Source organism: Rhinolophus sinicus, linkage group LG05 (genome assembly GCF_036562045.2).
Source record: "Rhinolophus sinicus isolate RSC01 linkage group LG05, ASM3656204v1, whole genome shotgun sequence".
Lineage (NCBI taxonomy): Eukaryota > Metazoa > Chordata > Mammalia > Chiroptera > Rhinolophidae > Rhinolophus > Rhinolophus sinicus.
Window position 1 is genome coordinate 33,488,665 of NC_133755.1, and position 24,424 is coordinate 33,513,088.

Sequence of the window (24,424 nt, forward strand, 5' to 3'; positions counted from 1 at the left end):
GGCTTTGTGGTGGGAGGAGTTGGGGAGTGGAGAAAGAGGAGAAGGAGGAATGAGAACATTGGTGGGCCAAAGGAGGTGCAGATGGTGGTATAGAATTAGACAAGGGAGTGGGAGTGGTGGAGGGTCAATTACAACACATATCTATCTCTACCTTCCCAATTTTTAAATATAATTTGCCTTTACATTTTCTCTTTGCTCTGCCATCAGTACATTGTTTGCTCTCTCCTCCACTTGTGTCATCCTCCTTTCAGTTGTACTCTTCAACTCTCAACAATTCAGTTTCAGATGTGAAATATTTTGGTACAAGAGGGACCAGATATCGACTAGAGCTAAGTAGATTTTGTCATTTGCATTCCGTCCTGAGAGTTGAGAGAATAATTACCAAAGCCCGAGAGTGCCCCCTGTTGGTCAGTACTGAGATAAATAACATGATTTTCCTCTTTTTTCCCCCATTTATTTGTAAATTTGATAAATATCGGTTGAGCCCCAGATTTGCCAGACATTGTCCTAGGGACAGACATGGCACCTCTCCTCATGGAGCTCAAAGTCTAAAGGTGGAGAGTGTTGTTAAACATTGTAGAGTATTTAGAATTTTAAAAAACCAGGAAAAATGTGCCAGAAAACTTAAAGAACAATACTCTTCTTTATCTTTTACCAGTTTTTAATTTTAATTTTAATTTTTAGAAAGGCAGATAGAAAGTTTTTGTTTCTAACATTGTTGGAGTACTGGGTCTTCAACTTGGGCAATTTTGCAAAAAGTTCCAAAAGAGTTTTTTTCCTTTAAAATGTGAATATCAAATTAGATCATCTCCAATATCATTTTCAGCTCTAAAAGTATAGCATTCACAGTCCCCACATTAGCAAAATTATAGTAATTAAGTAATAATATTGGACTTCTACTTCAGTGGCACTTTGCAAAGTAATCGTATATGTCCCTCGCGTCTGTCTATGCCGCTGTAGAAGACCATGCACGAGTGCTCTGTGTCATCCTCACAATGTTCCTGTAAGGTTTATGTTATTAGCATCCCATCCCCATCCCCATTTTCAGATGGGGAAACTGAGGCTCAGAGAGATCAAGTCACTTGCCTAGGATTACACAGCTAGTAAGTAGCAGAGTTGGGATTGGACCCTGGGCAATGTTGGCCCAGTGTTGGTGTTCTTAAGCACTGTGCCATAAAGGACAGAAAAGTGCCTGAATTAAGTTGAAATAAACTTACTGTGTCCTTACTGCAGGCAGAAGACTAAGAAGGGTAATGGATTGTGGGCCCTCCCCTGGGTACGTGTGTGAGTAAAGTTATCGTTTGCCTGCAGAGATGTGGATAGCTTACAGCACCTCAGGCCACTGCTGTCCTGTACCCTGGGTGCAGGTGGTGGAGATGGCTAATGAGCCTCTGTTGGTTAATTGATTGATGACTTCTCAAGGCCCTTTACAGCCTTAGAATTCTATTAGTCTCTCTACGAGAAACAGGTTGTAAGGAATGAAAGGCAATTTATCTTTTAAGAATTAAGTGAAATCCTTTAAACTCTTGTTTTTGCCTAAAGCTATATTCTGATGGAAATGTTCTTTCTGAAGCTATGTAAGCGCTACAGTCGTTTAATCTGGCTTTTGAAATTACTGTCACCTCATACATTTATTTAAATAAAGATAGCTGCCCTGGATAGTAGATGCTGTAGACAGTGCAACAGAATCATGGAACATTTATAGTTACTACAGTGGTTACACTGAAAATATTTTTTACTCCCTATAAAACACACACACATACACACACGGACACACGTTATATGAGCACACTGAAAATCTGTGTGTGTATCTGATATCCCTCGGTCTGGCACAGAGCCTGGCCTGGCACAGAAGAGATGCTCAGTAAATGGCAAATTGAATTAAGTGAAAATAAATACTAGATTGCAACATAGAAAGCCAATATGCCCATCTCTACAGTGTACATCTGTTCCGTCAAAGCTTTAAGGAAGATAAGTGGAAATTAATATACTAAAGTATAATCTGTTCTACTGAAAAAGGAATTCTTGGCCTAGAATATTTTCTGAAATGTAATAAAATTTCATTAAGTTTAACTTTAAAAAATCAGAATTTGTTATAATGTGACCTAATTCAGGCTGGTTTACCTTTGCATTAACTATAAATAAAAGAGTGGTAAGAAAATGAATAAATTAAGAGTTATTATAAGAGCTTGCTCAGTCTACTTAAAAGAAAGAGTTCTTTTTTTTTTTTTACAAATCCTATGCACATGATAGCCAAATAATGGTACTTAATATAAATATTACTTGTCTTTTTAAAAAAACTTAGCATACTTCTTCTACTAGAAAACATTTTTAGGAGTTAATATATACATACATGTATGTAGTAATAAAGTTGTACTTATTTTAAAGCCAGTAGTTAAAAAAAAAACACTGATAGATTTCTCCCTACTTAGTGTAGAATTGTGAATTTTGATGGTATTTTGTTCAAATGGAATTCACACTGCACTAGTACTAATGGAATTGCTTATTAAAGAGAGGGATGAGTGTGTCTTACGTTCAAGAGAAACGTTCAATGGCCATTGAAATACTTTGACTGACAATTTGATTTTCTTCTTCAAGGTCCTGATCATCCCCACTGTTTGTCATACAAACTAGAACTTGGATCAGACCAAGAAATTCCCTCTGATTGGTATCCATTTGCTACTGTTCAGTTTGGGATGCTTGAGACCTGTGCGTCGAGGACAGAGGTCAGATCTCTGGGGGTAGAGAGTGATGTCCAGCCGCAGAAACATGTTCATCAGCGAGCTTGCTACAACATCCAGGTAAGCCCACAGCCAATCGGGACTTGTAGAGCTGTGATCTGATCTCGCTTTGAATATTGGCTTTGCCCTTTTAAATAACTGTGTGCGCGCGTGCGCGTGTGTGTGTTTGACCTAGGAAAGAGCCTGACCATGGAAGCTCAATGGTCACCAGTGAGCCTAGTTCTTCCCTTCAATTCTGGAGAACGTTAGGAGCCTGAGCAGCTAGTATCACATACTTTATTCAGCTCTCAATGAAAAACAAGGCATTAAAAATGAATTCATATTTCAGAAGCATATTTATAACAAAAATTACGTTAGAATAGCATTTCCCAAGTGCTCTATGGAATATATGTCTCATATAATGATCCAAGAAAAAAATAAGTTCAGGAATGCCATACACTAAATTAATGTTAAATGAAGGCTCTGAGAAGTCCTGCAATAAAGAAACTTGTTAATCTTAACGCAGTTTTCCCCAACTCATTGATTGTGAAATCCTATCTATATGGCTATGTGTATGTGCATGTAAAACACCTATCAGTATCTTCTGGAATAGTATTCTGTGAAGCACCCCTTAGGAAATGCTGAGTTACTGTATTACAACCATTTTAAATATTCACCATCAGTGCTTCTGCGTTCTTCGGCTGATGAATTAGACTGACATACACTTGCACCTGTTTGTAAATTGGCTTTCCTTCTTATTTTCAAAGTTAGTAGATATAGAGATAACCTCTGCCACATATTTCCCATAGTATCTTTTTTAGAAACATTTTTTAAAATGTATTTTTCAATGATTGTTGGCGTACAATATTTTATTAGTTTCAGTTGTACGAAACAATGTAGTGATTAAACACTTATAGGATGATGTGTTAGTGGTTTTGCTTACAGATATATTATTTAATTAGAAAATATTTCAAAAATTAAACAGCAAATAACAGCCAGGTTGTTCATTTTAGAATTTATATTTTTTCCTTTTTGTCATGCACATGAATAGCATTTTATACTTTCCAATACCATTCAAATATCTATAGTGCTTGAATCTCAGCTATGATTAATGCCATGCTGATTTTCCATTTATTTGTTCCTATCAAAAATAGTGTGATTACATAAAACATCATAAACACCAACTGGTGGTTCTAAAGTAGAGTAATGTGTCAGGATTTTTCTTTATTGTGGACCAGCTGTTTAGAAGTGTATTTGTTTGGGTCTACTGATGTTTTTTTTCTATTGATAAAATTAATGATGGGTGGTTCCTGTCCTGTGCAGCCCCTTGGGCACCGAAACACTTATTCCCCCAGCAGATGGGCATCCCCCTGGCTGAAGGAAACTGCCTTGCTCCCAGACCTGCCCACTTCCTGGGGTAGCTTGTGTCCAGTGACTGGTGGATGCAGGGGTGTAAAGACCCTTTTGCCTCAGCTTGGGGTACCTGTGCAGGGCCATCCCAGCTTCAGCTTTCCCTGGGGATCGGCGGAAGCCTTGATTGTGACTGGATTGCAGCCCACCTTCTCCCTCTTCCTGTTCTGCTTCCTTCCCTTCCCTTCCCTTCCATCTCCCACAGGTGTCAACCCCAGCAGCACTCCCCAGTGTGTTTCTGCACAACAATCTCCATTTCAGAGTTTGCTTCTTGGGGAACCTGACCAGTAACACTAGGTATATAAGTATTATTTGTGATTGGATCGAGTGCACATGGAAACTTCATTTATGCCTATTTTCCGAATTCAGGGGTTGTGCCATAGTCAGCTCCAATGCGTCTTTTGGAGCAAAAATTAATATAAGACCTGGTCTTATTTTACTATAATATAAGATAGCGTCTTATATAATACAATACAATATATAATATAATATAATATAATATGATATAATATAATACTGGGTCTTATATTAATTTTTGCTCCAAAAGATGCATTAGAGCTGATTGTCTGGCTAGGTCTTATTTTCAGGAAAACAGGGCATGTATTCTGTACACATTTTGTAAAAAATTACCATGTTTCCCCAAAAATAAGACCTATCCGGAAAATAAGCCCTGGCATGATTATTCAGGATGACATCCCCTGAACATAAGCCCTAATGCGTCTTTTGGAGCAAAACTTAATATAAGACCCGGTCTTATTTTCGGGGAAACACGGTACTCTTGACTTAGCAGTGGAGAGATTTTTGATTCTCTTCAAGATTTGAGCCTAGAGGAAAGGAGCTGGGGACTCCGTTGCCCAAAAGGCGATCCGAGTGCGTCACTGTGGAACTGGCATGAGTGGGTGGAAGGGCTGTGTCTGTGAGGTGCCTGCGGTCCTTGCCTCATGTATGAAACAGGATTGAACAGGTGTTAGTGCTGTGTTGCTTTTGTTAATGCTGCCCATGGTTTTTGCTTTTGCCTAACAGGTTGAAATAGAAAAGAAGTGGATTAAAATCGATGGAGAAGACCCAGATAAAGCTGGTGACTGTGTAACTCAGTAGGAGTGGCAAGAGTTAAAGACGACGACCTACTTTTCAAACATGTAACTCACAGAAACCACACACAGTACTGCTACTGTACAGTGGAAATGACTTCTGAACTGAGGGCTTAGGACGGGTCCAATGGCTGTGTTTAGAGAAACTTAGACCCGAAACTGAACAATCTATATGTTATGCTTTTGATATGTTTGTATCCCAGGGGTTTGATCTGAAGTAATTTATGTGATGTTTCTGCTTCCGGCTGAAACTCAAAGGTGCTGTTATTCAATGTGTGACCCAACAGCCAGCTTGGCTGAAATGTTTTTGATTTTTGATTACTCAGTGGCTGATTGTTTTGCACTGTGGATTACCTAGGTGCCATGTTTATTATCCTCCAGTCCTTATCTCTTCTTGCTATGTTAGCACCCATACTGGAGGGTGAGGCAGTCAAAGAAAACATAAACCCAAATGTTTAATTTTCCCTCTTGCTCATCTCTGAAATGTGGCTAGGTGTAGAATGATGCTGAAACCACAGACTAAAATGGAGATGTGGAGGTATCTGTGATTTTGAATTATTTATCTTCTTGTCCTCTTACTACATTGGTCAGTAATCATCGGCTATATTTGGTACCTGTCTTTCCCCCACGGTATTATCATTTTCAAAATGGATTTGTATTTGAGTATATTGTTGCAAAGAAGCTATTTCTATTGGTATACATATTTCAGTACAAATCACTAAGACATATTGCCTTTTGCTTAGAAAGATTCCTTTTAAAATGGAATCCCAGTATTAGACATTAGTTAAAATATTTATGTACATTAAAGATGAATTTTTAAAGTTCATGAATATGGTTTCTCAAAAGTACAAACTCTAAGAATGTATTTTGGTAAAGTATTACTTGTGATTAACACAAGACTCTGTTGAGTAGAAATCAAGGTCATGTTATGATTATTTTATGCTAGCTCTGCTACTATGCTATTTATGCTAATACTGCTAAATTTAGAGTATTTTTCTTTAAAAGATGAGCAAAGTGAAACACACTAGATTGTTTTACCTAGATTTCTAACAGGGGAGTTTTTTATTCTTCAAAGTCAGGTAAATGTTTGGTTTCTAATGAAAAGTCAATGGCATTAGCAGTTATAATTCTGTTTATAACTTTTTTTCAATATTTACAGCAAAAGGTCAAACTTTTAAAATGTAAAGAAATCTGTTATAGGTATTTTTTAGTCTGAAAAACAAAGTCCTCCATGTGATATTAATACATCTTCAATTTATGTTGAGTCTGAAATATGATGAGGAGGTATTTTTCTCTGTTTACTAGATTTGTTTTGTGTCAGAACTGATAATGTTCTTCCAAACAACATTTATGTGTCGGCCCAGAGTTTATGTCTTATGTTTTATTTAATATTGTATTACATTCATTTTAATCTGTTCCAAAAACAGATTAAAACAAACATTTATGATGGTTTGTATCAATCAGTAGATTTTATTGCTTTTCATTATATTGCTATAACAGCAAATAATGCAAAAGTCGACTGTTGAAATGAATTGGTATTGCTCTTTTTAACTCCACTTGATGCATTGCTCACAATATCATATGCTTGAGACTCACTGTTGATGTATAGGAGGGCAAATCTGTGTGTGCATCATTTAAAAAAAAATTCCACCATCTTTCTCTGTCATCTGGCATGGCACATTCTGGAGCGAGTTCAATCTGCTCAAAACAAATATGGAGGCAGGCTGGAGCGGATGCTACTGCATGATCCCAGGGAAGTCAGCTGGGTTAATTACTGCCATTCCTTTCAAATCTGTTTTGTGGCACCCAGCCCATAAAGAATTCAGTCTGATTCACATGAACTTAATGAATATTGACACCTCAAAATAATTTCAGGAAAGGGTTCAATTAATCACCCCTCATGCTTCCCAGATTGCCCAGTATCTGTGGCTACCTCAGTGCTGGGGTCATTTCTTCACCGGCCATCCAGCCTTCAGGAGCATCTCAAGATTCAGTGTTGGAAATATAGTAACAAAACGCTGACTAAAGCCCACTTTGAGTTTCTGCGCAATGCAAGGTTGCTGGCATTAACAGTGGGGTGCTACGGCATAATTGTTAATTTGCACATCTATTAGGATCCTTAAATATTCATTACTTAGCTTTAAATTAACATTCTGTGTTGGGAGGAGAAGCTTTTTAATACAATTTTTCTGACCTCAGAAATGGCAGAAGGTCAAATGTGTGTGACCATGGTGCTATAAGTGAAAACTCTGGTAGGGGCCACTTAGACTTACAAATTAAGAAGTACAAACTCCTTCGCTAGAAAGTAAATGATGATCTTTAAGACAACAGCTATAATAACGAAAACACCCGGTTTTAAGGTTGGGAAGGGAGGAAGGAAGTGAGTGAAGGAGGAAATACCCCTTTCAAGCCTTTTCCTTTAGGTACTTTAGATCAATCCTTTTTGAGTTTGACTGGTTGGGGGGGTCAGTCATTTGATTGACACATGGCAGGCTTCTGAGGACTTGACCAGTTTCTGACTAGTTGTCTTGCTCTAATTGTTCGGGTCTGGATGCCTTATCAGTCAAAGGATCACATTAACTGTCAATGAATTCATGGCTTGATGGTTACCTGATCAATTGTCAGATCAGAATTTAAGGATATTTTCTTTTTCTATGGGAATAGAAATAGTTTACTCATTTAAAAAGGTATGAAAAAAGATACTTTCCGGCATATAAATAAAGGCTGGAATTTTTTAACCTGATTTATGTATTAGATAGTTCTAGGGTTTAGTTCCCTTCATTCTGGAGCTGTGCTTATGATGCAGTCCTTTTCTTATAAATTCAGTTAAAAGGCCTTCCTTAATAATGATTAAGTATTACAATGTCTTACTTAAAATATTATTTTATGTCATATCAACACAAGTATAAAACAGATTGAACTTAATCATGTAACAAAGTATTTGGTAGATTGCATATTGGTTTTTGAAAATTAAAGATGTATTTCAAATGATTCTTGCTGTGCGATGGACTTATATCTTCTTTTGTAAGGTGTGAGGCTATTTTTTTAAGGTATGAAATCAATTTCAATAACCTGAAACAATCGATTCTCTGTCAGGCAAATGTACACTGCTTTACTCTTAAGAAGTCAGTGAGCATGGCATCTTGGCACATTCTGGAAAAATAACACCACCAAACTATAACTTGTGATGTTAAAAGATGACTTTTAAAAGAGGATGTAATCATTACTCTCATAAAGAAATAATATGAATGAGTATGTGCCCGAGGTTTTACTTAACTCGTTAACTAATGAAGGAACTGTTAAGATGTTACAACTGGTTCCAAGGATAATTCAAAGAGCAGAGAAATGTGTGGGAAATAAGGAATTCTGAAACAAATTTACAAATAGGTGCAAAAGTGATCTATCCACAGGGCAATAATCAATAATCAATTTCCCTTACTGCCACACAGTTACTTTGCATTTGTAGGGACTAGGACTATGGGCAGTATCAGTTTTCTAAAAGTTACAGAGTTGTGAAATAATTCAAAGAGATTGAAAGGTGTTGATAACCTGGATAAATGAGCTACTAGTCAAAGTGTTTCACAATTTTTCCTGACAGCAGGATAAACTTTGTCCACAGGAGAAGTCTAAGGGATTTTCAAACTTTGGCAACTAGTATTAGAGACATAATGTGCATTTTAAATAATTTTTTAAAAGTTTAGAAAACTTTTTATACAATTGTACAGAATATATTTCAAATAAGGTGTGTGTTCAAAGAAGAGGCCATGAAAGATACAAAGATAAATCAGCTCTAATATAAACCAACTTAACTACCTCTTCACCCACTCTTTTTATAAGAAAGCTGCTGTGAGGGGAGAGAGAGGATGATTTTTTTTTCCTATCTAAATTCTTCTGGCTGGTTTAATCAAATTGACTTGAGACAGATTAACAGGAGAAAATAACCAAGTTTATTGCATATCTACTGATGGGGGTTCTTTAAGAATATGGGAACCCCTGACAGTTAAGACTTGAGCTAAGGGTAAGGAAGAGGGGGGGTTGTGGTTTGGAACTTCAAAGAGGAGGAAGGTAATTTACATGAAGATGAAAAGCAAATGTTTGGTAAATAAATGTTTTTGGGCCATCTTTAACAAGGGACACAGAGAGGATTGTGCCCTCCCCATCTATCACACTTATTTCATATCAAACTGTATTTATCTATGATGGTAGCTCTCTTCCTGGAGCAGGTCCTCTATCTAAATTCTTTTAGGCAGTTAGGGGGAAGGTCAAGATTCTTCTGGAGTCCTGTTTTTGTTTGTTTGTTTGTTTTTTTAAATAACCAACTTAAAATAATATCCCCAAAAAAGGCATATTTGGGGGTGGCAAACTCTGCTCCCCTCACTGCCATATGTTGAAATTCAATTTTTATCTATCAAAGTTAAATTTCAAAACTGCATCAGGAAATACAGCTTCTTAGAAGCCAGATCATTAAGCACTGTTTTAGTCACTACTGGGACAAACAGGGCTTGGCTCCAGTTCTTCAGGGACAACAAAAGGATTAAATACTATAAACTGATATTTGTAACAAAATTCCTCAAATTCTCAGCCATCAGTTTTTTCCTGTTTTGTCTCAACTTCACCTAGACCACCTGCCCCCTTTGTATAGACACAGTGATTCCACTAGATTTTGCTGTGTCTCTCCCAGCCCCTCCACTCCAACGACCTTTTATGCCCTTACCCAGGGACCTAAAGCACAGGGCTGAGTGTATTTGATTGAGCCATATGAAATGCCCAGTATTTAACCCTTCTTGATGGCAATTTCACAGGGTTCAACCTAATGGTATATATGACACAAAAATATTTTTCTTGTTATAATTGTAGTTAAAACTTCCTACGTACGTAGAACTGGCATCTAAACACGAATTTGGTTAAATTAATTTTTAAAGCAAGACAGAATTGCTGGTCATAAGCAAATAGTTGAGTTACAAAAAAATAACTTATATAAATGCTGCAGGTAATATTATCCTTTTAACATGTTTCATCTGTAAGGAAAAGGACAGATTAGACATTTAAAGAAAATTTATTGGGATAACACTGGTTAATAACTTATATAAATTTCAGGTGTACAACTTTATAATACAACATCTGAATACTCTATTGTGTGCTCACCACCGGAATTTTATGTTTTCAAAAATTGAAGTTTATTTCTATGAGACTTCCTGGGGAAGGAATGCAAATCGCCATTAGACTTTAAGGATTGCAACTTTTCCCTCATCTTCCCCTCCGGTATCTGCTCCAGAACAGCCTTCCAAACCTTAGTTTGGAGGATAACTTATTTATATAGTATGATTGTGTGTGTTGCCATTTTCCTGAAAAGCCCATGTTGTACAACCCAGAATTGCTGTGAATTCCATGTAATGCACTTTGCGATATACTCTGGAAACAGAAGAGGGCGCTCACATGCAAGCTGCTTCTAATCTGTGTTAGAAACAGCATTTGAATTTGGTGGTGCTTGTGTTATGATTAATAAAAGATCTTGGGAGCATTTTTATAAAGCATTTCAAAGCATTGTGAGTCCAGTGGAGTATAATTAAAATTAATGCAGTAGACAAACATTTTAAAGTATTCTTAATGCCTTGTCTAAAAATGCTGCTGAATACAATTTTACACATCCCAAAGATTTAAATACCATGCTTATCTCTACACATTTCTAAGAACTAGAGGCAGAAAAATAGTGCCTTTTTTCTCAACAGATTTCAAACATATGTTTTCTAATGAGTTAATAAACTCTAAACCTGCTTACTTTAAAAGATTTATAAAATAGTATAATGAATTTATCCTGTTTGACTAGTGAGCTTTCAGTTGCATGTATCAAGGGCAGTGTGGTCTCTAAAAAGCTGCAGCCCAGGGCTGTACTTTCAGATTTTTAGGTAAGCACAAGCAAATGAAAAAAAAATGCGTTCAGGAGAATATTCCATGCCACCTTAACTCAGTGATGTGCCTTTACCCTGTGTAGTCCTCAGAAATCAGTACTGGGCATTGTCTTTTCAAGATGGTCTCTGTCTTTCTCTCAGAAATCTTTTTGGGTGGATGTTGTCATTCTTTTATAAAGCCTGTTAGAACAATATGGTTCCAAAAATGTTACAGCATGAGTAAGTCTGTGAATGTGGCTAAATACGTGAGCCGTTGTCTACACTCTGAAGTACACAAGGCTTGCTTAAGACATTGGCTGCCTTCCATGGTCACTTTGAATCACCTCAGAATGCTGTGTGACCATTGTCCAATTAATTCTCTTGCTGCTTCTAATGTTTATTGCGTGCCTACTCTGTGCTTCCATTTTTCTGGGCACTGGGGATGAGCAATCACGAAACAGTAAATTCCTTTTTTTGTAGAGGAGGAAGTAATAGTGGAGGAAGTCAGACAATAAACAGAAATCAGTTGTGATCATTGCAATGCTGGGGGGCGGGGGTGGGGGGAGCAACAGAGTGGCAGAAGAATGCTGTTTTAGATAGGGAAGTCCTCTCTGATGAAATGACGTTCTAGCAGACACCTGAAAGAAATGAGGAAGCAAGTCATTAAGCTCTCCCAGAGAAGAGTGTGTCCAACAGAGGGAACTTCTCGTGCAAACGTGCTGAAATCAGGATGTGCTTAGCCTAACAGAGAAACACCAAGGAGGGCAGATGACTACTGGGTGGCAGGAGCAGAATGAACAAGGAGATGGTGGGGGAGACATTGGAGAGGTCGTGGGTAGGTGAGGGAAGCAGATCATGTAGGGCTCTGTAGGCGAGGGTGAGAACTTTAGATTTTATTTTGAGTGAGATGGGAGCCACTAGAAGGTTTTGTGTGGAGGAGTGAAGCAACTCATCAAGTCCAAGGGACTGAATTACATGTTAAGATGATCCTATGGACATAGAAAGGGGGGGTCAATGACAGAAGCGGAGAGAGCAGATAGGAGGCTATTGCAATAACCCAGCTGAGAGGTGATGGTAACTAGGAGTGGTGGTGGGAGATAAAATGTGGTTGGGCTCAGAACCTGTTTGAAATACAGAGCTAATGGAATGTGCTGATGGATTGGATTGGATTTCCAGTGTGAGGGAAGGAGGGAACCAACAATGACTTCCAGACTTTTAGTGTTAACAAATGGAGCTGTCTCTTGTGGAGAAATGTAAGATTTTTGTAGGGACAGGTTTTGGGGAGAAATTCAGGTTTGGATTGTATTAACGTTAAGATGCCTACGAGACATCCAAGTGGAGACAGTAAGTAGCAATTTGATATATAATTGGAAAGAAGACTGGGCTGGAGATGTAATGTTTAGAGATACAGGTACTTAAAGCTGTGAGACCGGATGAATATGGAGAGTAGAGCTGGTCTGAGAATTGAGCCTTTGCACTCTGTGTAGTTTGGAGGTCAGGAAAAGGAGGATGACTTAGTAAAGGAAACTGAAGATGAGTAGCCACCTAGCGTTAAGTGTAATCAGCGGCCTCAAATGTTGCTGATAGGGTAAGGGGAGGACTAAGAATTGACCGTGAATTTAGCAACATGGAAATTGTTGATGAGCTTGACAGGCAACTCAGGTGGACGTGGAAACAGTGAGTAGATGGCTTTCTTTCAGTGAGTAGAACCTTGTAAGTGTGAGCGTTGGGACAGTAGCTGGTGAGGATATCTTTTTCAACATCCCTTCCCTACTTAAGACCAAAGTCTTAGTCTTGGTCTTTGCTAGAGTCTCTCTTTCATTTTAACAAATCTTGTTGATGTTGACGCTTACTAAAACTTTAGTTCTCTTCCTCATTGTCAGTCCTTGTAGAAAATGGGTCCTTGTGATCTTTCAGTCCCATGTCATGTGAATCTTGTGTTATTTCTATCATAGGTGGTTCGGATGTGCCAGCTCATATTTCTTCAGAGTTTTCATTAGCTATACGTGTGGTGTTGAAGGAATTACATATTTAAAAATAAATCCAGCATTGCTTCAATCACCTCTTGTTTTTAAATTTTTTCTTGGTGGAGCTGGTCAATGTCATTTCACGTTGGTATGGAGATCTCACTATAGATTTTGTTGTGAAATTCAGAATAATTATGAACTACCGTGCTTCCCTGAAAATAAGACACATTCGGAAAATAAGCCCTAGCATGAGTTTTCAGGATGACATCCCCTGAACATGAACTCTAATGCGTATTTTGGAGCAAAAATTAATATAAGACCCGTCTTATTTTCAGGGAAACCTGGTAGTTGCTGGTTTCAGAATCTTGCAAACACCTGCAATTTCTTCCAAGTTCCTGCAGGATGACAACAACAACAAAACAACTTTTATTCAGTAGTTTTTATATTTACCTAACAGTTTGTACTTTGGTTCTTTGTTACAGTTTGGTGTAATAACATTCTATGTAAATGGTTGTCCAGCGAGTAAGTGAATTTTACTAAAATAAAAATATCTGCAAAAGGTACAATTTAAGCAACTGCTAATGTAATGTTTTATTTTCTTGATTCCTTTTTTTTAGCTTTAAAACTGATTAAAATAGAAGGGTAAATTTCAATTTTAGAGATATTATTACTCAATTACAATAAATATTTTGTGTGAAAAGTAACCAAACAAAACTTACCAAGCAAAAATATTACATCTTGCCATTCACACTCTATTTCACTTTTTAAAATTTAAAGACACAAATAGCAACTCCAAATGGTCACAGAGAATGACAGAAATTAAAGTAACTCACGTTCTATTTCTTCATCTTTACAACGGTTTATTTTGAAACTATGGTTTAAGCCCAGGAATATGTAGTACCAAAGGGGATAGAGACAAGACCTGCACCTGAAGCAAGTTTGAACGCTTCTGGACCATTATGAATTCCCAAAATGAATATGTGTGTCTGAATCTGCGCGTATGTCCTGGGTTCGACTGTATAACTGGCAGTTTTCCAAATTAACTTCTGCATAGAAGACAATGTTTATTAAATGCTAAGAAATTAAAATGTGCTGATTTGAAGCTTATATATGCTTCATTAAAACTCAATAGTAATCGCAGCAATTGTTTAGAACACTATACTAATAAACAAGTTGGGGGGGCATTATCTTAGACCTCACTCACAATTGCCAGCATATGGTGATTATAGAAAGCAGATTGACTTTTGTGGGTTTCATTATTGTATTGAAATTCCGTACAGACAATGCCTCCCCCATCCTGTATGCCACTGAATGGTGGTTATCTCTACATGTTGGCAGTGATCCAGTAGTGACTGATGATGCAGAAGACGGAGGGAGAAAATGCTAGGACTATATCTCTGAGCAGATGAGGGGACGGGATCGGAGGCACTAGCAGAGGAGCTGATTTAGATAAGGGCATGAAAAGTTCACCCATTGCAATAGGAGGAAGGCAGAGTTTATGGGTACAGATGCAGGCAGGCCTATATATCCAAGGTATTATTTCTTTGTTTCTTTTCCAGAAATGGAATTGGATTCAGAGACTTTTCACCCTCCACAGAGAGTGGGTTGTATGTGGATTCCCTGTAAGGGCCCTTTATGACTGACTTTATTTTCTTGACTACTTTGGCCTTGTCTTCCAATTTATGTGCTCTTTACCGACACTAATGCTTGAGTATCAACTAAAATGACCCAAAGGAAGACACACTTGTGATTTTGGAACAGAAGTTATTAATTTCCTCTAACAGAGAATAAGTGTTCTGATTTGGGAGACCCAGGTTGTGAATACTATAGAATTTAGTCTCTTTCTCCTCCTCTCCTCGGAGAGGGCTGCTGCAGATCTGTGAGTGGCTGCGTGCGGGGCGGGGGAGATGGCACCCAGTTGCAGTGCTTGTTCTTTTCTGTAGGGTTTTATTTTGATATTTTCACACTACTCAGAGAGAATTCCACTGAAAGGTCCTCAAGTGCCATGAAAAGGACAAGGAAAGAGCATCTTTGAAGAATGACATTGTTAAATGCCAAGAGCCTGCCTCTCCAGTGGATAATTTTGAGATGTTCTGAAACACTTTTCAAAGGCTTTGCTAAGTACTCATTGTGGAAAAGGACAGATTCTATATAAACTCACGCTGGGATCAGAAGTGGCCTTGGGTAAAACTGAACAGGATGATGTTTGTGGCCCTCTTTTTATTGCCTTTTTCTCTGTCGGTGGATGCTCCTCAACTCTCTTGGGGTCGTCCCCTCTCTTCCCGTTTGTCTTATTTGAATGAGTGTCAAGACAGGATATATACGAGGTCTGATAATTAACTTTGAGAACTGTTGCACCAATGTTGCTAACCTTTTTTTGATATCAGAGGGATTATTCATTATGAGTTTGTACCAACTGGACAAACAGTTAACCAAGTTTACTATTTGGAAGTGCTGAAAAGGCTGCGTGAAAAAGTTAGATGACCTGAACTTTTCACCAACAATGCATGGCTCTTGCATCACGACAATGTACCAGCTCACAGACACTGTCTGTGAGGGAGTTTTTAGCCAGCAAACAAATAACTGTATTGGAACACCCTCCCTACTCACCTGATCTGGCCCCCAGTGACTTCTTTCTTTACCCAAAGATAAATTAAATATTGAAAGAAAGACATTTTGATGACATTCAGGACATCAAGGGTGATATGATGACAGCTCTGATGGCCATTCCACAAAAGAGTTCCAAAATTGATTTGAAGGGTGGACTAGGTGCTGGTGTCAGTGCACAGCTTCCCAAGGGGAGCACTTCAAGGGTGACCCCAGTAATATTCAACAATGAGGTATGTAACACTTTTTCTAGGATGAGCTCACGAACTTAATTGTCCAATCTCATATATAACTTAGATTTTGTTGTTCTTCCCTGTAGACAATGATTCTGCTACAGGCTTTTCAAACAGGGCTGCTCATTCTTCCTTACATCCCAGACTTCTAACTACTTCTCTGCTTCCAGCCTGGCCATCCTCTAATACATGCTCCATGCTGCAGTTAGTAATCTGGCACCTACCGACCAGCCAGCCTGAGCTTTGTCACACTTGCCCGATTCTCTATCCTTTGGCCAAACCGAGCTGCTCTCATTTCCTCAAACCCACCACATTCTCTCTTGTGGCCTAAGCTTTGACTTGTACAATATCTTCCCCCTGGAACACTCTTCCTGGTCCCCTTCTTATGTCCCTTACGCATTCCACAGTTCTTAGTTCAGGGGTCCCACTGCTGGAAGCCTTCTGAGACTCTTCCCCTTCTGGTTAGGTGCTCCTCATAAGTAATTTTTAGCACGAATCCCATTATATTGTAATTGTTTGTGTATTTTTCTTTCCCTCCTCCTCATGTGGGATTTTGATTGGGGTGGCTCTGTCCACAGTGATTTCCCATTTTCTGGGAAAAGGCCCAAATACAGAGGTAGGGGTAGGTGATGGTAGTTGAATATCAATGCTATGGTGTCGATCCCTTAGCCCCCAGTGACTGATCTGGTCCCTAATGACTTCTTCTTTACCCAAAGATAAAGGAAATATTGAAACAAAGACATTTTGATGACATTCAGGACATCAAGGGTGATGTGATGACAGCTCTGATGGCCATTCCAGAAAAAGTGGAATGGCTGCTGGTGTCAGTGCACAGCTTCCCAAGGGGAGTTATTTCCTTTATCTCTGGCTAATAGATCATTAGCCAGAGCTTATAATCTATAGGTTGTGTAAAAAATATTGAGTGAATGAATAGGATGAATTTAGATCAATGTACTACTTTTCCTAAGGATAGTTTCACCTTAGTCCCTAATTTTTCCCCCCACATATAGGCTAGAAATTCCATTTTATAGGAGTTTAACAATAAATTCAAATCAATAACATTACTATGTTAGGAGGTACTGTGCTAGGAATTTAGGAGGCATTTAAGGGTGAATGATACACAACCTCAGTCCTTAAGAAATTTAAAATATGTCACATTTATAAATATACTTTTTCTTAATAAACACAAACATATGTCTTCAAGGGATTCAAAAGATTAAAATGTTTGTTTTAAATTTGATTTAATCGTGCTTGTGAAAGCCACTGAAAGTGAAGATCAAACACCTTTAGCCTTTTAGCACCTACTATGTGCCACAGATTGTGTTTTTTTTTTCATTTAATACACAACATCTGATAAAGTCAGTGTTATTTCTCGTTGTGAAATGAGAGTATCTGTCTTTTGTTAAAAGTATTTCGACAACATGGATAGATCTTGAGATTATCATGCTAAGTGAAATAAGTCAGACAAAAAGTTGAGAACCATGTGATTTCGCTCATGTTGGATACAAAACTGAAAGCAATAAATGAACAAGACAAATAAACAAAAACTCAGACACAGACAACAGTTTAGTGGTTACCAGAGGGAAAGGGGGGAGGGGAGTGGTAGAAGAGGTCAAATATATGGTGATGGAAGGAGATTTGACTTTGGGTGGTGAACACACAGTGCGATATACAGATGATATTCAAGTATGATAGAATTATACACTACACCTATATAACCTATATAATTTTATTAACCAATGTCACCCCAATGAATTTAATTTAAAAAATGTATTTTGGACCCATTATGTAGTTGCAGAAGGTATTTTCTTGCACTTATAACAATACCAGGAGCTCCATTTCCTTGACCTGTCCACAAAAGGATAAAATGTAACCCCAAATTAAAATGGTCATTAAGCTATTGTTTAATGGGTAAAGAGTTTCAGTTTTGCAAGTTGAAAAGAGTTTTAGAGATGGATGGTGGTGATGGTTGTAAAACATTGTCAATATACTTAATGCCACTGAACTATACACTTAAAAATTGTTGAGATGGAAAATTTCATGTTATGTGTATTTTACCACAATTTAAAAAAAAGATTAGGTCCAACTTAAAGAAGAGACCCTGATATCTTTTAACAGTTTTGTTGAGGACTAATTTATATATCACAAATTTTACCCGTTTTAAGTGTATAATTCAATGGTTTTTAGTATATTCACACAATTGTACAACCATCACCACAAGCAATTTTAGAACATTTTTATCTCCTCCAAAAGATCTCTCAAGCCCATTTTCAGTCACTCCTTGTTCTCATCCCAGCCCCAGGCAACCACTAATTTAATTTCTGTCTATATTTATCTTTTCTGGACATTTCATATAAATAGAACTACAGAATGTAGACGCTTTGTCTCCGGCTTCTTTCACTTAGTATGATGTTTTTGAGATTCACCCACATCATTCATACATGTTCATCAAGGTTCATGCATGTACCAGAACTTTATTCCTTTTTATTGTCAAATAGTATTCCATTGTATGGCCACACCACATTTATTCACCCATTCATCAGTTGATGGACATTAGGTTTTCCCCACTTTTTCATTATTGTCAACAGCACTACTATAAACATCCATGTAGAATTATTTGTGTGGACATACGGTTTCATTTTTCTTGGGTTACGAGTGGAATTACTGGGTCATATGATAAATTTATATTTAAATTTTAAAGAAACTGCCAAACTGTTTTTGCAAAGTAGCTGCACCATTGTATATTTTCTTCTCATCTTTGCTAACACTGGTTTGTGTCTGTCTGTCATAGTCAACATTTTTACCAGTTCCAGTAAATTAAAGAAAGCTTACCTTCCTGTATCCTCCCCCACTGATAATAGAATTTGAGAACCACATGAGGCAATGTTGTTTCAATTTTTGCTTCAACTGTCAAACACACTAGAAAACTCAAGAGAAGGAAAGTCTATTATATTTACTAATATTTTTACTTTTTGTTCTTCTTTTCTTCCTGATATTCCTTCCTTTATCATTTCCTTTCTATTTCAACAACTTCCTTTAGCCATTGTTTTTAGGGTGCTTTGCTAGTGGTAAATCATCTTAGTTTTCTTTCATCTGAAAATGTTTTGATTTCCCCTTTGTTTTTCTGAAGGATATTTTCACTGAGTATGGGATTCTGAGTTGACAGTTCTTTTGTTTCAGACCACTTCCTTCCGGCCTCATGGTTCTTGATGAGAAACCTACTTGTGTTTGAGTCATCTGTTTTTCACTCTGTTGTTCAAATTGGGTTATTTCTATTTTTCAATCTTCAAGTTTACTGATTCTTTCCTTTACCATTTTGCTGCTAATTTCTTAGGTCTACCATAACAAATGACCATAAACTGGGTAACTTAAAATAACAGAAATTTATTGTCTCAAATTTGAAGTTTGGCTAAAAGTTTGAAATCAAGGTTTTGACAGAGCCATACTCCTTCTGGAACCTGTAGGGGAGAATTTCTTCCTTGCCTCTATTAGCTTCTGGTCGTTGGAAATCGTTGGTGTTCCTTGGCTAATAGATCCGTCACTCCAATCCCTGCCTCTGTTGTCACATGGCTATCTTTCTGTGTGTCTTCGTTCTTTTCTTATAAGGATAGCAGTCATATTGGATTAAAGGCCCACCCTATTTCAGGATGACCTCATCTTAAGTAATTACACCTGCAATGACCCTATTTCCAAACAAGGTCACATTCCGACCCTGTTTCCAAATAAGGTCCTGGGAATGAAAGGTTCTTCTTTATACCTTGTTTCTTTGCTGAGACTTTATATTGTTTCATTTGTTCAACGTGCTTTTTAAATTGTTTGCTTAATTGCTCATCAAAGCAGTTTTATGAAGGCTGCTTTATTTATTTATTTAAACATTTATTTTTTTCAGTTACACTTGCCATTCAATATTATTTTATATTAGTTTCAGGTGTACAATATAGAGGTTAGACATTTATATAGTTTATGCAGTCATCTCCCCGATTAGTCTAGTACCCACCTGGCCCTATACATGGTTGTCATAACATTATTGACTAGATCCTCTATGCTGTACTTTATATCCCTGTGACTATTTTGTAACTACCAATTTGTACTTCTTAATCCCTTCACCTGTGAAGGCTGCTTTAAAATCCTTGTCAGATAATTTCAACATCTTAGTCATCTTTGTGTCCGTGTCTATTGATTTTCTTCTCGTTCAAGTTGAGATTTTCCTGGTTCTTGGTACGACAGATGATTTCCAATTGCATCCTGGACATTTTGATTATTATGAGACTCTGGAAATCATTGAAATCTTGTTTTAGCAGGTGTCCTCTGACACTGGACCTGTGGAGGATGGTGAGAGTGCTATCTTGCTCTTGCCACCGGCCAAGTCCCCTTCCCCCCGCCCCCCCCAGTCTCTGTAGACACCCTAGGGGAAGGAGTTGCTCCTCATTACTGCTGGATTAGGGTGGAAGTTCAGGCCCTGCCACCAGGCTTCCACTGACGTCATCCTGGCTGAGACAGGGAGCGGTACCTTGTGACTCCTCGTATGGTCTCCTCTGACACTGCAGGGGGGACATCTCATTATCACCTGGCTGGAATGAAAGTCTCGGCCTTCTCTAACACCATCCCAGCAGGTGGTGTGGTTGCCTCATTAGAGCTGGGTGGAGTACAAGCCCAGGCACCTGACATCGTGGGGATGGCTGCACCTCATTGCAGCTGGGCAAGAGTGGCAGTCTAAACTCCCTACTCTGCCTTTGCTGACACAGGTGGGGTGGGGCCAATTCTTTCTCTGGTGTATAACTGGGGTAGAGCAGTCATTGTCTAAAAGTTTTCTGTCTTGATGCCCCTTTCCTGAGCCTTTGGCTAGAGAGAAAGGCTTTTGTTTTTTTTTGTCTGTGACTACTGATATTTCTGGGTTGCTAGTTTTACCAGTACCCAGTCCAGTATACATGAGGCAAAAAAAACAAAAACAGGGAATTAACTGCTGTATCATTCTTTGGGTTGTGAGGTTCCTAGCTGGTCTGTGCTCTTCTTTCCACCTGTCAGACTTTTCTTATGTTTGTTTTATATAATATCTAGAATTTTTAGCTATACTTAGCGGAAGGAATAGGAAGAAGGGTGCATTCCATGTGGTTCCTGCCTTTCCTGATATTTGAGGCACCTAAGATAACCTAAGATATAGAATATTCAAGATGCTTCCATTTCCCTCTTATAAAATGAGACAAATTAGGAAAAAAGAAAAGTAGTTACTGTGAGAACAAATCTGTTTGGTTCTCTCCAGTTCATAGCCTTAAGTTCAGTTTATTGGTCTCTAAGTAGAAATTTAGGTTGGAAAATTAACTGGAGACAATGGACATTATGCTTGCTATTATTTCATGTTCAATGTATGATTATACAATTGTGATTAAAGAAATGAAAATGGAATAATTCGTTAGCTAGGAAATTACTGAATCCTTATCAAGACCCTGATGAGAATGTGGAAAAAGTAGCCATGGGAAAAATTGTGTTTGAAGTCATCCTCCATAGTTTCCTGAGTTAATTATAATCACTAATTTTCATAAGCACACAATGTATACAGCTCTTTAATATTAAAACATTTTGAAATAGGCAGCAATGTGATCATTAACAGTGTTCCACTGTGTGATAAGGTCACCAGTTAGCTATAGCATTGTGTCACATGGTCATTTTAACTGAAATCCTGTCGGGGTGGGGGGTGGGAGTCACCATGGTGGAGCAATATCTGATGTTCAAATAATGTAAGTTGATTTTGGAGTTGTATTAGAAAATGGAAAATGTTACAAAAGTGCAGAGTATAAATAAATCAGAATTACCAACATTGTAACTGTTTCAGAGTTACAAGGTGAGGCAAAGATTATCTGGATTTTCATTTCCTGGAAGATGTGAAGGATGAAACAGAGGCAGAGAAACACAATACTGCTGGTTGTAGTGCACTGGTTGCAAAATGTTCAGAAAGTAATTATGAATATTTTTTGCCTTAAGCCATATGCTCATCGACTAACTTGTATTTTTCATTACGGATAAATGTTATTTAGAGTTTATATAGTTACTGAAATGCTGTGTATTTGATTGTAAAATTTAATGTGTAAAAGGTAATGGGCTATCTCTAAAACACATTTCAAAAATTCATATTCAGAGGGAGGCCTTCATACACAATGGCCTTTTCTCACTAGAAGCAAAGTAAAATTGTTTCTTTACTTTTGTAATAGTATCACTGAAACCTCTAGGCAAAAGTAATGAGAACATACAGAATGCAAAGAAATTAATCTGATTATTAAGATTGCTTAAAAGTTACAAAACAGATCTTGATTATAAATGATATATTAAATATATATTGTAATTGCTAACCAAAGCAGGAGGAAATGAAGATCTGATGCTCTGAACTGTGATTGGCAGTTGGGGGAAGAGCTTTATGCTTTTCCACAGGTGTAATTTAAAAGAACTGCATACTCAACTAAGGACCAAAGCTCAGCTTTCCTTTTTTATTTTCTATTTACTAACATAAAAAAAATAGTCACTGTAAAATTGTCTCAGTAAGGCCTTTGGATCTTGAAATTCCAATTTTAGCATCAAGAGTGTTTTGTGTATGCGACACATTTTACCTCTGAGTTTGAAAAATTGACAAAAGAAATGTGACCATTACATGCCAATAACAGTCTGCTTGTTTGATAATAACCTGGGGTCAGTGCTATCAAATAAAGTCTATAAAGATTCCTTTACATACTTTTCAAGTGCTCTTGTGATTGTGAAGGTGTTCAAGAAACTTTAAATGCTGAGATTACAATGAGGGAAAACCAAGCCTTTACGGGTCACAGGCCAATCAGAGAATGGGCCCTATATTAATTATCTCATGCTATGAACAAATTACCCCCAAATTTAACTGCTTAAAATGACAAATATTTCTTATCTCACACAATTTCTGAGGACTGAGAATCTGAGAGATTCCTAGAGGGTGGTTCTGATTCAAGGTCTCTCAAAGGAATGCAGTCAAGCTGTTCATCAGGGCTACAGTAATATGACAGCCCAAAGGGGGAAGGATCAATTTCCAAGGTTACTCATGTGATTGTCACAGGCTTCTGGGCCTTGCTGGCCATGGGCTGAAGTCTCAGTTTTTGTCATATGGGCCTCTCCATGGGCTACCTGAGTGCCTGAGTGTCCTCATAACACGACAGCTTTCTTTTCCCAAAGTGTGTGATCCAAAGGAATTTCAGAGAATGAAGGCATAGTCATTGATTATCTATTCTAGGAAGTGACACACCATCACTTCTGCTTTGTGCTATTAGTCACCCAGAAAAACCATGACATAATGTGGAAGGGCACAACACAAGGTTGTAAATATCAGGAGGAGAGGATCACTGGGGCCATCTAGAAGCGGGCTACCACAGGTCCAGAGCAGATTTGCAACTTGGATTCAGCCAGAATGTGAGTTAAACTATACCTCTTCTAAAAGCCCTTGTCTATTATTGGGAAGACATTACGTCTGAGTCTGCTAGTGACCATCCAGATAGACCACAAGGAGCAAATGGAAAGTTGCTGACGTTGCACTTCCAAACTTACATAACCACTCTGTAACCTGAGTCTACTAAGTATGCTAAGCAATAACAGGTCAACTCTTAGTCACACTGTTTTGGGGGTACCAAGGTCCAAATTTAATTTCAAAAGTATGTATGGTCTACAGGATAGCCCAGAAGAGTAAAAAATATAATGAAATAATATGAAACAACATGCTCTCACAAAAAGTTAGGTGATTACCAATCCTATGTATTTCGGAATACAGTTTTAAAACTTGGGTATGAAAAATATGGAAAACAAGAGACCTTTCAGCTTTCGTATTTCCCAGCTGGAATAACTGAATTGGATTTTACAATATCAGTAGGAATCAATGACGGCTTTTAGCTTTTCTATTTTGGGTGAAAGCTAAGTCACTTTGAGTACTTCTGGTGGTAAGTTGCCAGGTAGAGATACAATCATTAAAAATTACTATATAAAATTCTTGGCTTTTTGTAAAAGAAATTTCAGACAGTTTTCAATTTAGGGAAGTCTTCTAAAGGGCTTCATATAAATCAGCTGCTTGAACCACACAAACGGTAAGGTACCTGACCCAGGCAAAGCAAATAGAGTGGTAGGGCATAAATAGCGCTACTAAATTTACATGCACAACAAAATAAATAAACAACCAATTGAAAACCTAATGGGATTTTTAAATCATTAAATAACTTAGCCATCTGGTTAGGCCAGGACCTATCTGCAGGCTAGAAAGGTCTGTTTCAAAGACAGAGTAGTGGCAATAGATGACTTTTCCCCTGCAGGATTCTAATCCTGCAGATTACCTGTGTTTACATCTACCCTCAGTCCTCAGCAAGGTATGCACCTAGATGTTCCACCCTGCACGGGATGGGAGGAACTGTGGTAGGTCAAGAGATGGCGATTTCTGCCTGAGGAGGAAAGGAGCCTGGGTGGGCTTGGGGTGCTGACTCTATTTTAGCAGTGGTTCTCCACCTCTGCTGCATG

The 24,424-nt window shown here is 37.9% G+C and overlaps 1 protein-coding gene across 2 annotated transcripts in view; it reads left to right on the plus strand.

Moving 5' to 3' along the window:
* STON1 (stonin 1) overlaps nucleotides 1-22,632 on the plus strand; it is a 61,951-nt gene extending 39,319 nt beyond the window's left edge. For both annotated transcript variants that reach the window (XM_019719166.2, XM_074331952.1), the window contains exons 3-4: nucleotides 2,599-2,801; nucleotides 5,154-22,632. In XM_019719166.2, coding sequence (XP_019574725.2) covers nucleotides 2,599-2,801; nucleotides 5,154-5,228 — 278 coding nt within the window. In that variant the 3' untranslated portion in view covers nucleotides 5,229-22,632. The remainder of the gene's footprint in view (nucleotides 1-2,598; nucleotides 2,802-5,153) is intronic.
* The last annotated feature ends 1,792 nt before the right edge of the window (nucleotides 22,633-24,424 follow it).